We start from the raw sequence: 16,624 nt of genomic DNA, 5'->3' as shown, positions 1-16,624 counted from the left end.
AACTGAACTGAACAAAACTAAACTGAACTGAACTGAACTGAACCAAACTGAACTGAACTGAACTGAACTGAACTGAACAAAACTAAACTAAACTGGACTAAACTGAACTCAACTGAACTGAACTCAAATGAATTGACTTGAACTGAACCAAACTGAACCAAACTGAACTAAACCAAACTGAACTGAACTGAACTGAACTGAACTGAAACATACCGAACTGAACTGAACTGAACTGAACCATATCGAACTAAACAGAACTGAACTGAACTGAACTGAACCAAAGTGAACTGAACTAAACTAAACAGAACTGAACTGAACTGAACTGAACCAAAGTGAACTGAACTGAACTGAACTGAACTGAACTGAACTGAACTGAACTGAACCAAAGTGAACTGAACTGAACTGAACTGAACTAACTGAACTAAACTAACTAAACTGAACTGAACTGAACTGAAGCAAACTGAACCAAACTGGACTAAACTAAACTGAACTGAACTGAACTGAGTTGGTGCGAGCAGGCCTCAGGTGGTCCTCGTGGAGCTGTAGCACAGCAGGAAAAGCTCAGACTGATGCAGTGTGAGTCTGACGGTGAATGATCATCTCTGACAGAGTTTCTTTATGTTCTCTAACGGTTCAGGACAGAAAAGTGTGAGTGAGACAGACGTCAGCTTTTACTCCACTCTGTAAATCCACCAGCGTTCACCCTGAGCCGCTCGCTGCAGCAGCCTTGATGCGTTGGTATAGTTTTTAGATCTGAGAAGCGTTTAAATGGACAGTCAGATCCTAAACGAGTGATGAAACAAACCTTCACAGACGTTTCAGAAACAGTCAGGACGCTTTCATCCAGCCGAGCTGCAGCTCTTCAAAGCCTCCAGACTCCGAGGAGAGCAACAGCTGTTTGACTGCAAGGACCACACAGCGTCCTCCTCCACTTCAGCAGGAGTTTGTTCATTTATGTCACTGTTGGTGACGGGGAAGGTTGTGTGGGACGTGGATGAAGCAAACACTAAAATCACAGGAGGAAAGAGTCTGACTGTTTCCTACAGGTCAGTGACTAAATGCTGGTTCCTCAGGGTGGTCTCAGCGCTTCACAACCTTTACTGTTTCAGATCCACAGACGTGTTGTTTCACCGCCAACACTAACACAGTCACCTCAGTGAAACAGCTTTAATCAACACCTGTGTGTGTCCCTCATCAGCAGGGGGCGTAGAGGAGCTCAGACCCCTCAGCCACAGCAGACTCCACACTGCTCTTTGCAGGTAATCAGGTGTTAATGTGAGTATTTGGAAACCAGACAAATCAGCTCCTACCTCCCTCTGAGCCAGACCAATTAACGAAGAGCAGAGCGAGTTGTTTGGAGCGACGCACGACGCTCTCTGTGTTTGGAGCAGCAGACAGCCTCTCAGGCTCCTCGCTCCGTCTGCTGCTAATTAATGACGAGCATCTCCTGACACTGGGCGCTCACAGCCGCCGCAGACAGGCCGGCTTTATTTATAGAGCAGCTCCTGGTCTGCAGACGCTCTCTGTATGGATTTATTCACTCTGAGAGACAGACGCACGGGGCCCGCTCCACTTCAGACTAATTAATGGGACAATACGGGTCCAACAGGCAGCCAGGGCCCGGATCAGCCCGGCCCCACATGCAGATCATCTGCAGGGAGCACACATTAACACACTCCACCCCCAACAAGTGATGATGACCCTGACCCCAGACACACACACACACACACACACACACACACACACACACACACACACACACACACACGCTGCATGCATCTACATATATGCATGATGAGAGCAGCGATGAGGCCCCGTGCGTCTGATTCACGTCTAGACCCTGAAACAAAGACCAGCTGAGAGGGGACGACAGCACGGGGAGGAAAGGAAGGAGGAAGGGTGTTAGGAAGGAGGGAAGGAGGGAAGGAGGTCAGGAGGAAGCTGTGAAGGGAAACCAAAGAGCTCTTTAAGCTGTTTTTCTTCCTGTTTATTAAACCATGACTCAGCATTTCCAGAGTTTAACTTAGAGCCAAAAGTTTCAACAGTGGATTCTGAAAATCTGCAGTTTCATGGAGGCCTGTCTACACACTACAATACCCATGATCCTCTGCTTCTCAGACTGAACTTAAAGCTTTAAAAACAGAAACAGAGGAAGAAGAATTAAAACCTTCCACCTGTAATAAACTTTTATTTAATAACGAGAAAAATAATCATACTAATTTAAGGGGTTTGGTGTTTTTGACTAGAGGTAGACCGATATATCGGCCGGCCGATATATCGGGCCGATATTTGGACATTTGTCTCTATCTGCCATCGGCCGTATTTTCTTTTAAAAAGCCAATTTTTGATCAGGCACAAAAAAGATGAGCACCTCAAACTTGTGGAACCACTTGGATACATTACATACTTTTGTTCAAATTATATTAATAAGTTTAAATTTCTTTTTTGACATTTTAAGAAGAGTGTGAATGTTTACTACTGCTCGTTACGTTGTGTGTTTACTCAGACAAAATATTTCATTGTTTTGAAAGCTGAATAAATGTTCAGAGGACTGGACACCACTTGTTGTAATAGATTTCTTTTAGTTGCTCAGAAATTGCTGCGTTTCACAAAAATGTGATAAATATATATTTATTTAACAATCGGCCTGAATATCAAATTGGAAAAATCGGCTATGCATATCGGCATCGGCTGCCCAAATTTGGAAAGCATCGGCATCGGCATCGGCCCCCCAAAAAACCCATATCGGTCGACCTCTATTTGTGACGTGGGTCAAATGAAACAGATGTTAAAAACAGAAACAGACTCAGTGTTAACTTCAAATCGTGTAAATCTTGGGGAAGTTCCAATAAACATTGGAAATGAAGTAATAAATTATAACAATGAAAATAACTAAATGACAAATGATTAAGAATAACGTTGGGTTAATCATTTGGTTTTTTTTTTTTTTCCTCTGGATTATTTTATGGATCCTACAGGAAAAAAATAATCCTTGGCGTCAGCCTGCTTTTTTCTTTTTTTTTTAATCTATTTTATTTGTATTTATTATTTTATGTACTATTTATTGTTTTAGTGTATACTTGTTTACTGTTCCTTGTTTTTCTTACCTTAATGAGAGCTGGTGGAGCTGTTTTACTGTTTTTATTGTTTTGTTTTTGATGTGCAGCACTTTGCTAACGCTCTGTTTGTAAAATGTGCTTTATAAATAAAGTGGATTGCTCCTTTTTCAGTTACAGAGTTTATTTTTATCTTTTATTTTTTTCATAAAAAAGGTTTTTTGCAAGCATGTATGCATGTTTTATCTCAATTAATCATTTATTTATTTGTTTTTGACCTCTGTAAAGTGGTTGTATATAACTCCTGTCCTTCACTGGAGATTGTACCTGTAATAAAAAACTCATCCTGTCGTTCTAGGGATGCAGTGGTACCGGTCCTGGTATCAATGCATTGTGTATCTGTGTTCCTCAGATCTGGGTCGGTATCAGTGGGAAGGGGCTGATCCATGGTGCTGATCCAGGAAACCAGATCCATGTGTTTTTTATTTTTATCGCCGCTCTCGGCGACTTGGTTTGAAACGTTTCCTCTGACGCTCTGTCTTTGGTTTTTTCTGAATCACGGGTCTGCAGAGGAAGTTATTCCTGATCAGTCTGAGTCTGTTTCCTGCTGGACATTTAAATATCTTAGAGTTTAATAAACATTAACTTCAGTAATTAGGAGAGTTGGACCCCTGCATCTCTGTGTCATATTCACCTCAAAAACCACTTCAGGCCCACCCCAGGCCCTGAGGTAGACCAGTTTCTGAAACGCCCTTGATGAAGCCCAGTTCAACACAGACCATTAATCCTGACATGAAGTCAACGTCAAACACAGAAACCTGCTCAGAGCTCGTCTGGTTAAAACAACACCACGTCCTGAATCCAGAGATACCAGGAGCGAGAGGAGCGCAGGCCCACGCCTCTGAGGTCATCAACACGCTGCGAGGAGCCGCTCACACTCACAGCAGACACGCTGAGGGAGCAGGAAGAGCGCCTCCTCCTCTGACAGTCTGTAATTACAGGGAGGGGATAATGGGGGGTTGTCATGAAGGCACACAGCCCGACAGGAAACACCAAACCCTGCAGGAGCAGCCGTTACTGACGTGCTCTGCAGCAGCTGCAGCTGCACCGGGCAGCGCCCAGCGTCAGGCGGCGTGCTGCAGCCGAACCAGGCAGCGCCCAGCGTCAGGCGGCGTGCTGCAGCTGAACCAGGCAGCGCCCAGCATCAGGCGGCGAGCTGCAGCTGCACCAGGCAGCGCCCAGCGTCAGGCGGCGTGCTGCAGCCGAACCAGGCAGCGCCCAGCGTCAGGCGGCGTGCTGCAGCTGAACCAGGCAGCGCCCAGCATCAGGCGGCGAGCTGCAGCTGCACCAGGCGGCGCCCAGCGTCAGGCGGCGAGCTGCAGCTGAACCAGGCAGCGAGCTGCAGCTGAACCAGGCGGCGAGCTGCAGCTGAACCAGGCGGCGAGCTGCAGCTGAACCAGGCGGCGCCCAGCGTCAGGCGGCGAGCTGCAGCTGAACCAGGCGGCGAGCTGCAGCTGAGCGACTGACGCTGTAAAAATGGTTTCCACTGAGAGAAATTGGCGCCTGTTTATTGTACACGAGGATTAAAGTGTTCTGGCTCTGGGGCCACGCCAGCTGTCAGTCAGGGAGGAAAAAACACAAAAGGCAAAGTTTGATCCTCGCAGGCTTCTGTACACACACAGAAGATCAGCAGAGCGCCTCAGCTGAGACAGGAAGAGCAAATCTTTAACAGTTTTTAGATCGTTTCACCAAGAAACACAGAAACAGACAGGAAACAGAGAAACTCACACACACACACACACACACACACACACACACACACACACACACACACACACACACACACACACACACACACACACACACACACACACACACACACACACACACACACACACACACACACACACACACACACTGAGCAGCACTGAGACAGCCAGACAGAGAGGTTTACATAATAAGTCTAGGAGGCCAGCCAGAACAGACTCAATCATTTAATTTCCATGATTCACTGAGTGAGAGACCAGGAGGAGGGGAGGAGAGGAGGAGAAGAGGGGAGGAGGAGAGGAGGAGAGGAGGAGGGGAGGAGGAGGAGAGGAGAGGAAGAGAGGAGGAGGAGAGGAGATGAGGAGAGGAGAGGAGGAGAGGAGGAGAGGAGGAGAGGAGGAGAGGAGGAGGAGAGGGGGAAAGGAAGAGAGGAGAGGAGAGGAGAGGAGGAGAGGAGGAGAGGAGGGGAGGAGGGGAGGAGGAGGAGAGGAGGAGAGGAGAGGAGGGGAGGAGGAGGAGAGGAGGAGAGGAGGAGACGAGGAGAGGAGGAGGAGGAGAGGAGATGAGGAGAGGAGAGGAGGAGAGGAGAGGGGGGGAGGAGGAGAGGAGAGGGGGGGAGGAGGAGAGGAGGAGAGGAGGAGGAGGAGAGGAGGAGAGGAGAGGAGGAGACGAGGGGAGGAGGAGAGGAGGAGAGGAGGAGATGAGGGGAGGAGGAGGGGAGGAGAGGAGGGGAGGAGGAGGAGAGGAGTGGAGGAGAGGAGGAGAGGAGGAGAGGCGGAGGAGAGGAGGAGGGGAGGAGAGGAGGAGGGGAGGAGGAGAGGAGAGGAGGAGAGGAGGAGAGGAGAGGAGGAGAGGAGGAGACGAGGAGAGGAGGAGAGGAGGAGAGGAGGGGAAGAGAGGAGGGGAGGAGGAGGAGAGGAGGAGAGGAGGAGAGGAGGAGGAGAGGAGGAGACGAGGGGAGGAGGAGGAGAGGAGGAGAGGAGAGGAGGGGAGGAGGAGGAGAGGAGGAGAGGAGGAGACGAGGGGAGGAGGAGGAGAGGAGGAGAGGAGAGGAGGAGAGGAGGAGAGGAGAGGAGATGAGGAGAGGAGAGGAGGAGAGGAGGAGAGGAGAGGAGGAGAGGAGAAGGAGAGAAGGAGAGGAGGAGAGGAGAGGAAAGAAGAGAGGAGAGGAGGAGAGGAGAGGAGGAGAGGAGGAGAGGAGGAGAGGAGGAGAGGAGGGGAGGAGGAGGAGAGGAGGAGGAGAGGAGGAGAGGAGGAGAGGAGGGGAAGAGAGGAGAGGAGAGGAAGAGAGGAGAGGAAGAGAGGAGAGGAGGAGAGGAGGAGAGGAGAGGAGGAGAATCAATGAGAGCTGAAACACAGAGAGGCAAACACTGACCAACAAAGCGCCTCCATGTTTGTAAAAACCTCATCCTGTAACTCTGACTCCTCTTTTTAACCAACGGTCACAGCTCCTCTCTCCTCTCTCCTCTCTCCTCTCTCCTCTCTCCTCTCTCCTCTTTCCTCTCTCCTCTCTCCTCTCTCCTCTCTCCTCTCAGAGTTCATGCTGATCAAACTCTCACCAACACACGCTGCTGCTGCCACAAACAGCTGATTTCATCACAAACAGCTTTTAACGCTGAGTAAAACGAGTCTTTACAAAGATTACAGAGAGTAAAGATTATTCTCCCTGAAACAGCGTCAGGATCTGGATAATCAGGAGTTCAGCTGACTCCTCTCAGGGTTCAGGGCGCGTGGAGTTTGATGTTTAGATTTGTTTTAATTCAATAATCCAGAATAACCTGCAGTCCTGTCACCTCATCCATCTGAGCCGTCTACAGAGGCCTTCCTGTCTGCGCTTCGTTCCCACGCTGCGGTCAAACCCACCAGCTCTGAGCGTCACAGAGCAGCCGGTGTTCTGCAGCAAAGAGTGACCGTGCTAACTGGAGACCTTCATCTGAGCGTGTCAGTCGCTGCGTTTACATGCTCAGCATAAAGTCCACATTCAGGTTACATCCTGAAAAACCAGGAGGTTGAGGTGGTGGAGTGATCCATCCCTCTCTGATCCTCAGACTGAACCACAGCAGCACCTCGGTGCAGCTCTGCCTCAGTTCCTTTGAGCCAGAGCGTTTCCTGACACCGTTTCTCCTGAAGGCTCTTCTCACGATTTTCTGCCAAAAGTGGAAGTAGGTCCTGTTCAACCCTGATCTGTGGACACCATCTGTGTGTCACATGACAGCTGCAGCTGAACAGGAAGTGGAGAGGGAGCGGCTCATGACAGGACACCACATGACGTCTGGAGATGGAGGGGACGCCGCTGACGCTGCTGTGAGCAGGTTTTACACTGACTCTGACCTTTGATCGTCTTTAGGACGAAGAGTCAAAGTGTTTTCAGGTTTCTCTGCCTGTGTGTGTCTGAGCCGAGGTTACGCAGAGGCAGACCAGCTTCAGAGGAGAATAAACGTCCTGTGGTGCAGCTCCTGGATGAACGTGTGATTGGTCAGATCTGCTCTGTGAACACATGAAGAGGGATGGTTCGGTCAGATCCTCTTGGAGGATGTTTGGGGTCACTGAGCGTGCTGTTTCAGACACTTTCTGACACGCCTCAGATAGAGAAATCGCTGTGTTTGCCTGTGAAATGAATCAGTGAGTGGAGCCCTCCTGGACCTGTTATCTCAGGTGTGCTCAGGTATTTGAAGGAGCCAACCTCCTGACTTCAGAGCACCAGGAATGCATGTGGAGCAGAGACGACGGCGGGTACACGGTGAACTTTCTGTTCCTGCAGTCGCCTCCCGCCCGCTCCTTCGCCGAGCTCGCCGGCTGAGGAGAAACAATCTTTTTCTGGAATTCAATTATAAAGAAAAATACAGCTACCCTCCAGCTGAACTCACACACTCACAGGAACACACACACACACACACACACACACACTGTGAGACGAGCGCTGCAGGAACATTTAGGTTGGCTGAGGATGCAGACTGTGGAGGTGTTTGTGTTTCCACGGCCAGACGAGCAGAAACAAACGGCCGACGCACGGACAGACGCACAGACGCACAGACGGGGAACAAGCTGCTGGAGGAAATGATTCCTACGAGCTGATACCAGCGATGACTTCACCCTGCAGACACACACACACACACACACACACACAGGAACATGCATGGCTAGCCTCTGAGTAATGCTGATGTCATGTGCTTTGACTAGCAGTGTCTGCTGCTCAGAACAGATGTGCTTCAGCAAGAGTGTGTGTGTGTGTGTGTGTGTGTGTGTGTGTGTGTGTGTGTGTGTGTGTGTGTGTGTGTGTGTGTGTGTGTGTGTGTGTGTGTGTGTGTGTGTGTGTGTCTGCTTTCAGGATGTAACAGGTAACCCTTCATTAGAGCCTCACAGATCAGAAACGCTTTGCAGTGAGTCCAGGTCTCTGCAGTGAGTCCTGGTCTCTGCAGTGAGTCCTGGTCTCTGCAGTGAGTCCTGGTCTCTGCAGTGAGTCCTGGTCTCTGCAGTGAGTCCTGGTCTCTGCAGTGAGTCCTGGTCTCTGCAGTGAGTCCTGGTCTCTGCAGTGAGTCTGGGTCTCTGCAGTGAGTCTTGGTCTCTGCAGTGAGTCTGGGTCTCTGCAGTGAGTCCAGGTCTCTGCAGTGAGTCTGGGTCTCTGCAGTGAGTCTTGGTCTCTGCAGGTAGTCTGGATCTCCGCAGTGAGTCCAGGTCTCTGCAGTGAGTCTGGGTCTCTGCAGTGAGTCTGGATCTCTGCAGTGAGTCTGGGTCTCTGCAGTGAGTCCAGGTCTCTGCAGTGAGTCTTGGTCTCTGCAGTGAGTCTGGATCTCTGCAGTGAGTCCGGGTCTCTGCAGTGAGTCTTGGTCTCTGCAGTGAGTCTGGATCTCCGCAGTGAGTCCAGGTCTATGCAGTGAGTCCTGGTCTCTGCAGTGAGTCTAGGTCTCTGCAGTGGATCCTGGTCTCCTTATGGTCCAGGTCTTTCTGCAGCTCTGAGCTGTGTCTGGAGGTTTCAGGTGCAGTAGAATCAGTTTGCTGCTTTAACCCTTAAATATTTTAGCCCTTTAGCCCCTGTTAGCAAACCCTGGGGTCTTCAGGTCTCAGATGGACCCAGATGTACCCAGTGAGGACCCTGATGTGGTTTTTCTGAGTCTTTCCAGAGTTAGCGACCTGTTTTCATCACGTCGGGGAGTAAAAAGTTCAGGGAAGCCCGTCTTCCTCTGAGCTGTCTCCGCAGCTCTTTGATCGCCACATCTAGAGTGTGTAACGTGGATTATGCTGCGTTATTCGCCTCTTTCATCTCCTCCTGTCACACTCGGCTGCGTGGCGTCCCACCTTGGCTTTAATCCTGACTCCTACATGAAGGTCAGCGCAGCTTTGAGTTTGCCAACTCTTTCAGGAATGTTTGTCTCTGTTTCATCTCCTCTCTCCTCTGCTCTCTGTCTTTGCTGACGGCGAGTTTCTGAAGTTTTCTGAAGTTTGATGCAGTCTCTGAAGTCTCCTCCCTCTGTCGCCCAGACTAAACATCACGTCTGCTCTCAGACTGAGGAGTTATGTGTCTGTCTGGGCTCTTATCTCTCTGTTTCACTGACTGATTTTATTACTCTGCTCTCTCAGATTTCTGTCCGGTGAAGGAGGATCTCCAGCGTCTGCTCCTCTCTGACCACAGCTCCTTCCTGTTTCAGCAGAACATCGTCAGCGTCTGAAGAAGTGGTTTTCCCAGTCTGTGGTGCTGTCAGGAGCCTCTCCTGAACAAAGCCTGGAGGCTGCTGGAGAGATTAATTATTGCTCTGGCTTTGGGCTGACGTGTGAAGACACCACATATGGGTGTAATGTTTGGGCGTCTGTGTACTTTTGGTCATGTCTGTGGCTATTTATAGCTCAGGACATTCTTACAGGGCTGGGACCGAGTGCTTATCTCCTCATTTGTCAAATTTACAACGCCTGGGTGCAACATCAGACTAATACATGCATCGATATAATCTGAGTTTAATCTGAAAGTTCATTCATTTATTTATTTTAAACGAGCCATGCTTTCCTCACTCAGGATGTGCACATTTTGCACCACGATGCTAAAAAAAATAAAATACACGTCAATTTGAGGGTTTAACATGTTTTATGGAAGCGTGCAGTCCCATTGGAAACCACAGGGGGCAGTGTTGAGAAGTGTTCCCAACAGCTCAGTTTAAAGGAGATTCCTTTGAACAAACAGGGATGTTAATGAGGAAACATCATCCAAGCTGTGCAAACTGTTTGCACTTCTCTGAGCAGTGATTGGTGCAAACTGCGGAAGATAAGTGAAAGCGTTTGGCGTGACGCTTGAAATGAATTTGCACTAAACTGCTGAGGTTCTCTACGATAACGACTTTCAAGAAATTTTTCTTTACATCCAACCTGATTGGGCAGCTGGTTAGGGATGGGTACCTTTCACATTTGAAACCATACGGTACCAATTAGGGATGCACGATATTGGATTTTTGCTGATATCCGATATGCCGATATATCGAAGCCCCTTTTGGCCGATACCGATACTGATACCGATAATCACAAGTTTGTTTGTTTGTTTCACTGTAAAGAAAGCTAAGTCTATCCTGTACTGGAATTTATATGTTCCTCTTATTGTGACGGTCTTATTTGTTTAAGAAACACACATAAAACAAGACAAAAAACATTTGATTTTACCATAAATAAGAAATGTATTATTTTTTCAAACTCAAGACATTCAGTATTGAAATACAGAAAAATAATTTCTTTAGATCACATGAACTTTAAATGAACAATGCATTTTTAAACACAACCAAGTTGGATTTGATTATTTTAGAGCTACAGTAACAACCTGGTGACAGACACAGAGCTCTGCAGGGAAAATAAATGAAGAGCTACATTTTATTTAAGGAGCTTATTTTTCAGATGGAAAATAATAATAATCCTAACTGAATAGCACATTATCGGCTGTGACTATCAGCAGAAATTTTCATATCTGCAGATACCGATAAACGTGTTTTTAAGCTTTTATCAGCCGATACCGATATTGTGCCGATAATATTGTGCATCCCTAGAACCAATGCTTGGTACCTGGCAATCGATACCAGTACTCAACGGTAAAAATTTTCTGTACTTTGTGTGTTAATGTGGTAAAAATATCAATTTGTTTAATAATATATATTTTTTTAAATTTAACATATTTATTCTTCAATATATAAACTTGTAATGCTGTGTTCTACTCTTCCACTCTCTCTAAGTCACAAGGATGCATTTAGGTACCTAAACATGGAACCTTTTGACTTTACATGAATCGGTACCCGCTACCTTTGTCAGAATTCGGTCGGTACCTAAAAAAGTACCCATCCCTACAGCTGGTTGAGCTTTAGTTTCCCTCAGGGTTTTTTTGGAGCCTGATTATCTTCAGGTGTGACACAGAATAAATGACTTGGTGATGAAATCTGGAAAATTTCCCAAACAGTCTTTTGCTGGGGGCTGCAGGCTGAGTTACCTCGGTACGACCTGGTAAAAATAACAGATAGACCGTCTGTCAGCCGGGCCAATTATCAGCACCGACATTCAGCATTTTGAGGCATGTCAGCTTTGGCTTTTTGGTAATTTAAAATCAATCTGAAAATGCTATTTTAGCTCCAATCCAGCCTCTCCTCTCTGTCTGCAGTCCACAGCTCCAGCTGACTGGAGACACGCAGAGACAGTTTTTGGCAAACTTGACTTCCTGTAGAAAACTTTACGGAGATATTTTTTTAGACAGCTGCTGAGCCTGGAGCCGTTTGATAAACATGTGCTTAAAAGATTTAAACTAAGTGAAGTGTTGGAGTTTGTATTATCCCAGATTTTGACGCCAATATTTTCACTTTTACCCTAAATGAATATCGGCCACAAATATCGGATATCGGCCTCCTTTAACTCTGATTATCGGCCCTGTAACAAACGTATCGGTCTGTTCGTAGTAAGAATACTCATTTTGTTGAAACTACTTGTTAAAAACACGCTGGGACTAAAATTTGCAGCACTAACACGGGTTAAAACAGTCAGAGACGGTGACGCCACGGGCGGTTTGAGAGCTTGATGTGGTGTTAAACTGAGATAAACAACAGGAGGAAAGACAAAGCTCGTATCAAACAGAAAAATCCCATCTGATTAAGAAAATCACAAAATTAGCCGCCGTTTGAGGCTATAATTGTCAGTTACGTCTTTCTTTACCGTCTGGTGGGAGTTAAACTGGCAGGGCTGGAAGGAAAATGAGGAAAGTGCGTTTCGTGTTTGGCCAAACTGGCAGATGACACCAGCGTGAACCCTTCCCACACACAGCTCCGTGAACACATTACTCACCCAGTTCGCAGTAATCTCTGCCTCCTAATCTAAACTGGCAGGGCATAAAAAGCCTTTAAGACACCTCCGAGGAGCACAACAGGAAACATCAAAGGTGGAGGGAGAGCGCCAACCACTCATTGAATCACGCTGCTCTGCTACAAATCGTAATTTCATAAGGAGTGGGCTCTCTCAGAAAGAAGCCGTCATGTCAACATCTCTAAAAACCTTTAGAGGTGTTCGTCAGGCGCTGTGAAATCCTCCTCCTGATCCAAACGTGGAGGTTTCAGTTCAGAGCTGCTGCGGCTGGATGGTTGGGCTTTAACTCTCCAACGAGGAAGATTTACTGATCAATAATATATCAAATATTACTGCAAACACTACATCGCTCTTTTTTATCATTAATGAGGTTTTAAACTGGAAAAATGAGTCATTCAAATACTTCAAATATTCATTTTTTGATCATTTCAAGCAGTTTTTACTCACCAAACAAGCACCCAAACTGATTTTAAACAGAGAAATTATATTTTTATTTTAATGAAATGTTTCCTGGGTGAGAATCTGTTGAACTGTTGAATAAAATGTATTTTCTGTGTGTGTGATGTTTTTGTTTGATCTCCCAGGCCCTGATCATAAATCAGAGGCTTTGTCTGTTTGATTCTTCTTCACGATGATTATTTCATGTTTTTATTCCTCTTCCACATATTTTAACTGACTTATTCATCAGTTATGAGCTCTTACATAACCACGTTTGGGCTCCGGGGAACAGGAAGACGTTTTCCTTCTGCCTTCTCTAGAAACTGTTTCGCCCAAACTCTTGAACCCTGCTTGCCTCAGCTCTGAACCTGCGTGACTCACACACACACACACACACACACACACACACACACACACACACACACACACACACACACACACACACACACACACACACACACACACTGCTTTTCTGTGAATGAAACTTCCTCATCATGAATGTTTCAACACTTTTCCACGGTGGGAGTTGAACCCCAAACCGACACTAGCTTCACTGAACTGCTCTTAAAGACACACACACACATTAAAATCCTGCTCAAGTATACATCTAAACACACACACACACACACACACACACACACACACACACACACACACACACACACACACACACACTCAGACACACTGGGATTTCCCGGATACGACCACACACACACACACACACACACACACTCACAGACACACACACAGGACTGCGCACGCGCACTGCCTCGCGCGCGCGCAGACGTCTGTCTCGCCGTCTGGCTTTGCTCGAATGACGAGCTGCGACAAAACTTCCAGCTCTACCTCCATGAATCACCCTCTCAACCCCACAAACCCTCCTCTAACTCCACACTCAGGCTGCCTCGTCGTTCAGGGAGACTTTGAGAGAGTTTACAGACACTTTCAGTCGTGTTTTCACCGAATAAACACGGAGCAGAGGCTCCAGATGAAGCCGGGTTAACTGTAATATCAGGGGCAGACACAACGTCAACGGCTGCGTAGCCAGAAAAGAGCAGTCCGTCACAGTGAGCGACCAAAACAAGCTGTAAACAGCGATAAAGATGGAGCTCACGGAGCTACAACAGGCTGGTTTGGTTCAAGTTCAACCCCCGTCATGTTAGGAGACTTCCCAATGCGGTAAACACTCAGAAAGACAGCTTTAAACTTGTTAACGGCGGTAAACCAGGAGCTGCCGTGTCAAACACCGACTGAAACACACAGTTAACAGTCTTCACATGTCACAACAGACACATTTACGGAGTGAGGAGCCGTACACCAAGCTCAACACAAGCTGGAGGTCTGAAGTTCACAAACTCTACTTTTACACATTTTCTGTTTATGTTAGTTAAACTCTGTCAGAGCCGAACACAAAAACACAGCTGTCACCATCTCCCGAGTCAAAAACATCGTCCCTAAAGCGTTAAAATACCCTCTCCCAGACGAGTCAAAGGAAAAACAGCGTATAAAGTAAAGGGGTTCGGCGGTACTCACTGATTTCCATGCTCTGGAGCGAGGTGAGGCGCTTGCAGTTACATGTACAGGAGACATTGGCGGCGGCGGTGGCGTTTAAAACACCCATCAAGTTCAACATTTAAAGGCTCCGGGAGTCAGACATCAATGCTCCTGAGGAGGAAGGAGAGCCGGAGGAAGGAGACCACACTCACAAAACCCTCCTTTCTCTCTCCAGCCTCCTCTCCTCTCCGGTCCGTCCGTCCTCCTCCTGACTCGGTTCTCTCCTCCTCCTTTCGCTCCGGTTTCTCCTCCTCTTCCACAGAGAAATCTGGATGTTTAATCTGTCAGTGTCTGCCTAAAAACCGACTGGTCCGCTCGGAGCACCGTGAGAGTGTCGGTACATCCGGTGAGCGCAGTTTGAGGTCAGCAGGAAGAGTTGAAATCCCCGGTTCCGTCCGCTGGAGATCCGTTTGAATGGTTCCGTGTTTTCAGCCGAGTGACCGGCGATTAAACTGCGAGCGGAGGTCTGTCTGCTCCGTCTGTTTCTCCCTCCCTCCTCCTCCTCTGTCTCCAGGGATTTCTCAGTGACTCCCCCCTCCTCCTCCCTCTCCTCCTCCCCCTCCTCCCCCTCGGTGACTCGGCCTGTGTCTGTCTCTCACTCCTCTCATGTCTCTCATGTCTCTCATTCCCACTCTCTGTTTGGCTGCTGCAGGAATCACAGGCTGCAGACTGGGAGCAGCAGATAAAGGAGGAAACACAGGATGACAAAGTGGGCTCTGTTTTATTTCTTTCATCTCAAAGTCACATTTCTGCTCCTTGCAGGTTTGATAATCTGTATATGATCCCAGCCTGGACCACAGTGTAAAAAGAAAAATTGTATCAGAGGTAACTGTATCTGGTGTCTCAGAGTCTGAGACAGTATGACACAAACATAAACACAGGTCAGATTTTATTAAACATGGGAACTGAAAATGTTTGATTCAATCACGACACAGCAAAATGTGACCATAGGTGATAGTTTTTAATTAATCTGTAAAATAAGGCTTTTCAGGCCGTTCTCTTTGTTTTTGTCTTTAGTGATATAATTCATCACAATGTCAGATACTAACCATACAAACTGCTAAAGAATCATGAATAAACACACGTTTGTCACTAATTCATAACCAAACTCTTACACACAGTCTAATCCAAACCTCTTTAATCTTTAATCTCAAATGCTGTGATCAGATTAATCCACAGTCAGACTGTTATACCTGTTATATTTCACAGATCAATGATTCATGATTCAGAGAAAAAGATAATGGTTAATGTAACTTCAGAAACATGTCATCATTTTGTCTTATCTCCACCTGTTTTAGATCATTTACTTCCTCACTTTAATATTTCATACATTGTTCTGGTTTGTAACATATCATCACGTATTTTAACATTTAAAAATAAGTGTCTCTTTTTTTTTTATTGTTTCTGGTCTCATTGCTGTCATATTTTTACATATTATACCTTTTGGTGTCCCATCACTTCTTGTTTAAGAGCATATTGAAATTTATTTAACAAAAAAAAAAAAAAAAAAACCTTTTGTTGCATGTTGTATTATTATGTTTAATATCATTTAGTCCTGTGTCCTATTGATTCTTATATATATATATATATATATATATATATATATATATATATATATATATATATATATATATATATATATATATATATATATATATATAGTCATCATTTTTTATCAGGTAAATGATAGTTCGTGACTTGACTTTGCAGTGACCCTGTTGGTTGAACGCTGTAGAGCAGAGTGTAGCAGGATCTTTAAGCTGGAGCTGGATGTATCAGGGTATCAGTATCTGATCAGGACTCAGGATCTGCAGATACTCAAAATAAAATGACTTGGTCTCCAGGGCAAAATAAAACTGATGGGGACATCCCTCTTGTTAACATATCGTAACCTAACCCTAACTGTATTCTTTCTTACCCTAACACTTTATATCATCATGTTTTGTATTTTATTTTTTTAAAGCATATTATCTGTTCAGTGTTTAAAACATTTTTTTGTCGTTAATGTTTTATCTTGTTTCATATTGAGGGAGTATTGTTTCATGTATCTCATTTTATTAAATATTTTCCTAACAAAATATTTTGTGTCCTCATATTTCCTACCATATTGTTCTGCATTGATTTCATTTCATTACTTTTTCTATTGAATTTAGGACACCATGTTGTACTATTAATATATGTAATAATATATATTATTTATATATTATTTTACATTCTTTTCTTGTTATTGTAACATTTCCCATTTTACTGTTGTGTACTATATATATATATATGTATATATATATATATATATATATATATATACACACACACACACACATATACCTACATACATACACACACACACACACACACACACATATATATATATATATATATATGTGTGTGTGTGTGTGTGTATATATATATATATATATATATACACACACATATACATACATACATACATACATACATACACACACACACACACACATATATATATATATATATAT

At 45.7% G+C, this 16,624-nt stretch overlaps 1 protein-coding gene across 1 annotated transcript in view; it reads right to left on the bottom strand.

The window, feature by feature from the left end:
• The window catches only part of pmepa1 (prostate transmembrane protein, androgen induced 1), a 46,104-nt gene extending 31,456 nt beyond the window's left edge, over nt 1–14,648 (bottom strand). The window contains exon 1 of the mRNA XM_074677808.1: nt 14,109–14,648. Within this exon, the coding sequence (XP_074533909.1) occupies nt 14,109–14,208 (100 nt within the window). The 5' untranslated portion in view covers nt 14,209–14,648. The remainder of the gene's footprint in view (nt 1–14,108) is intronic.
• Nucleotides 14,649–16,624: the final 1,976 nt, after the last annotated feature.

The sequence above is a fragment of the Halichoeres trimaculatus genome, unplaced genomic scaffold, assembly GCF_033239565.1.
Source record: "Halichoeres trimaculatus isolate MK-OKI-2021-1 unplaced genomic scaffold, fHalTri1.1 fHalTri1_scaffold_1, whole genome shotgun sequence".
Classification (NCBI taxonomy): Eukaryota; Metazoa; Chordata; class Actinopteri; order Labriformes; family Labridae; genus Halichoeres; species Halichoeres trimaculatus.
This window is presented reverse-complemented; position numbering and strand designations above follow the sequence as displayed.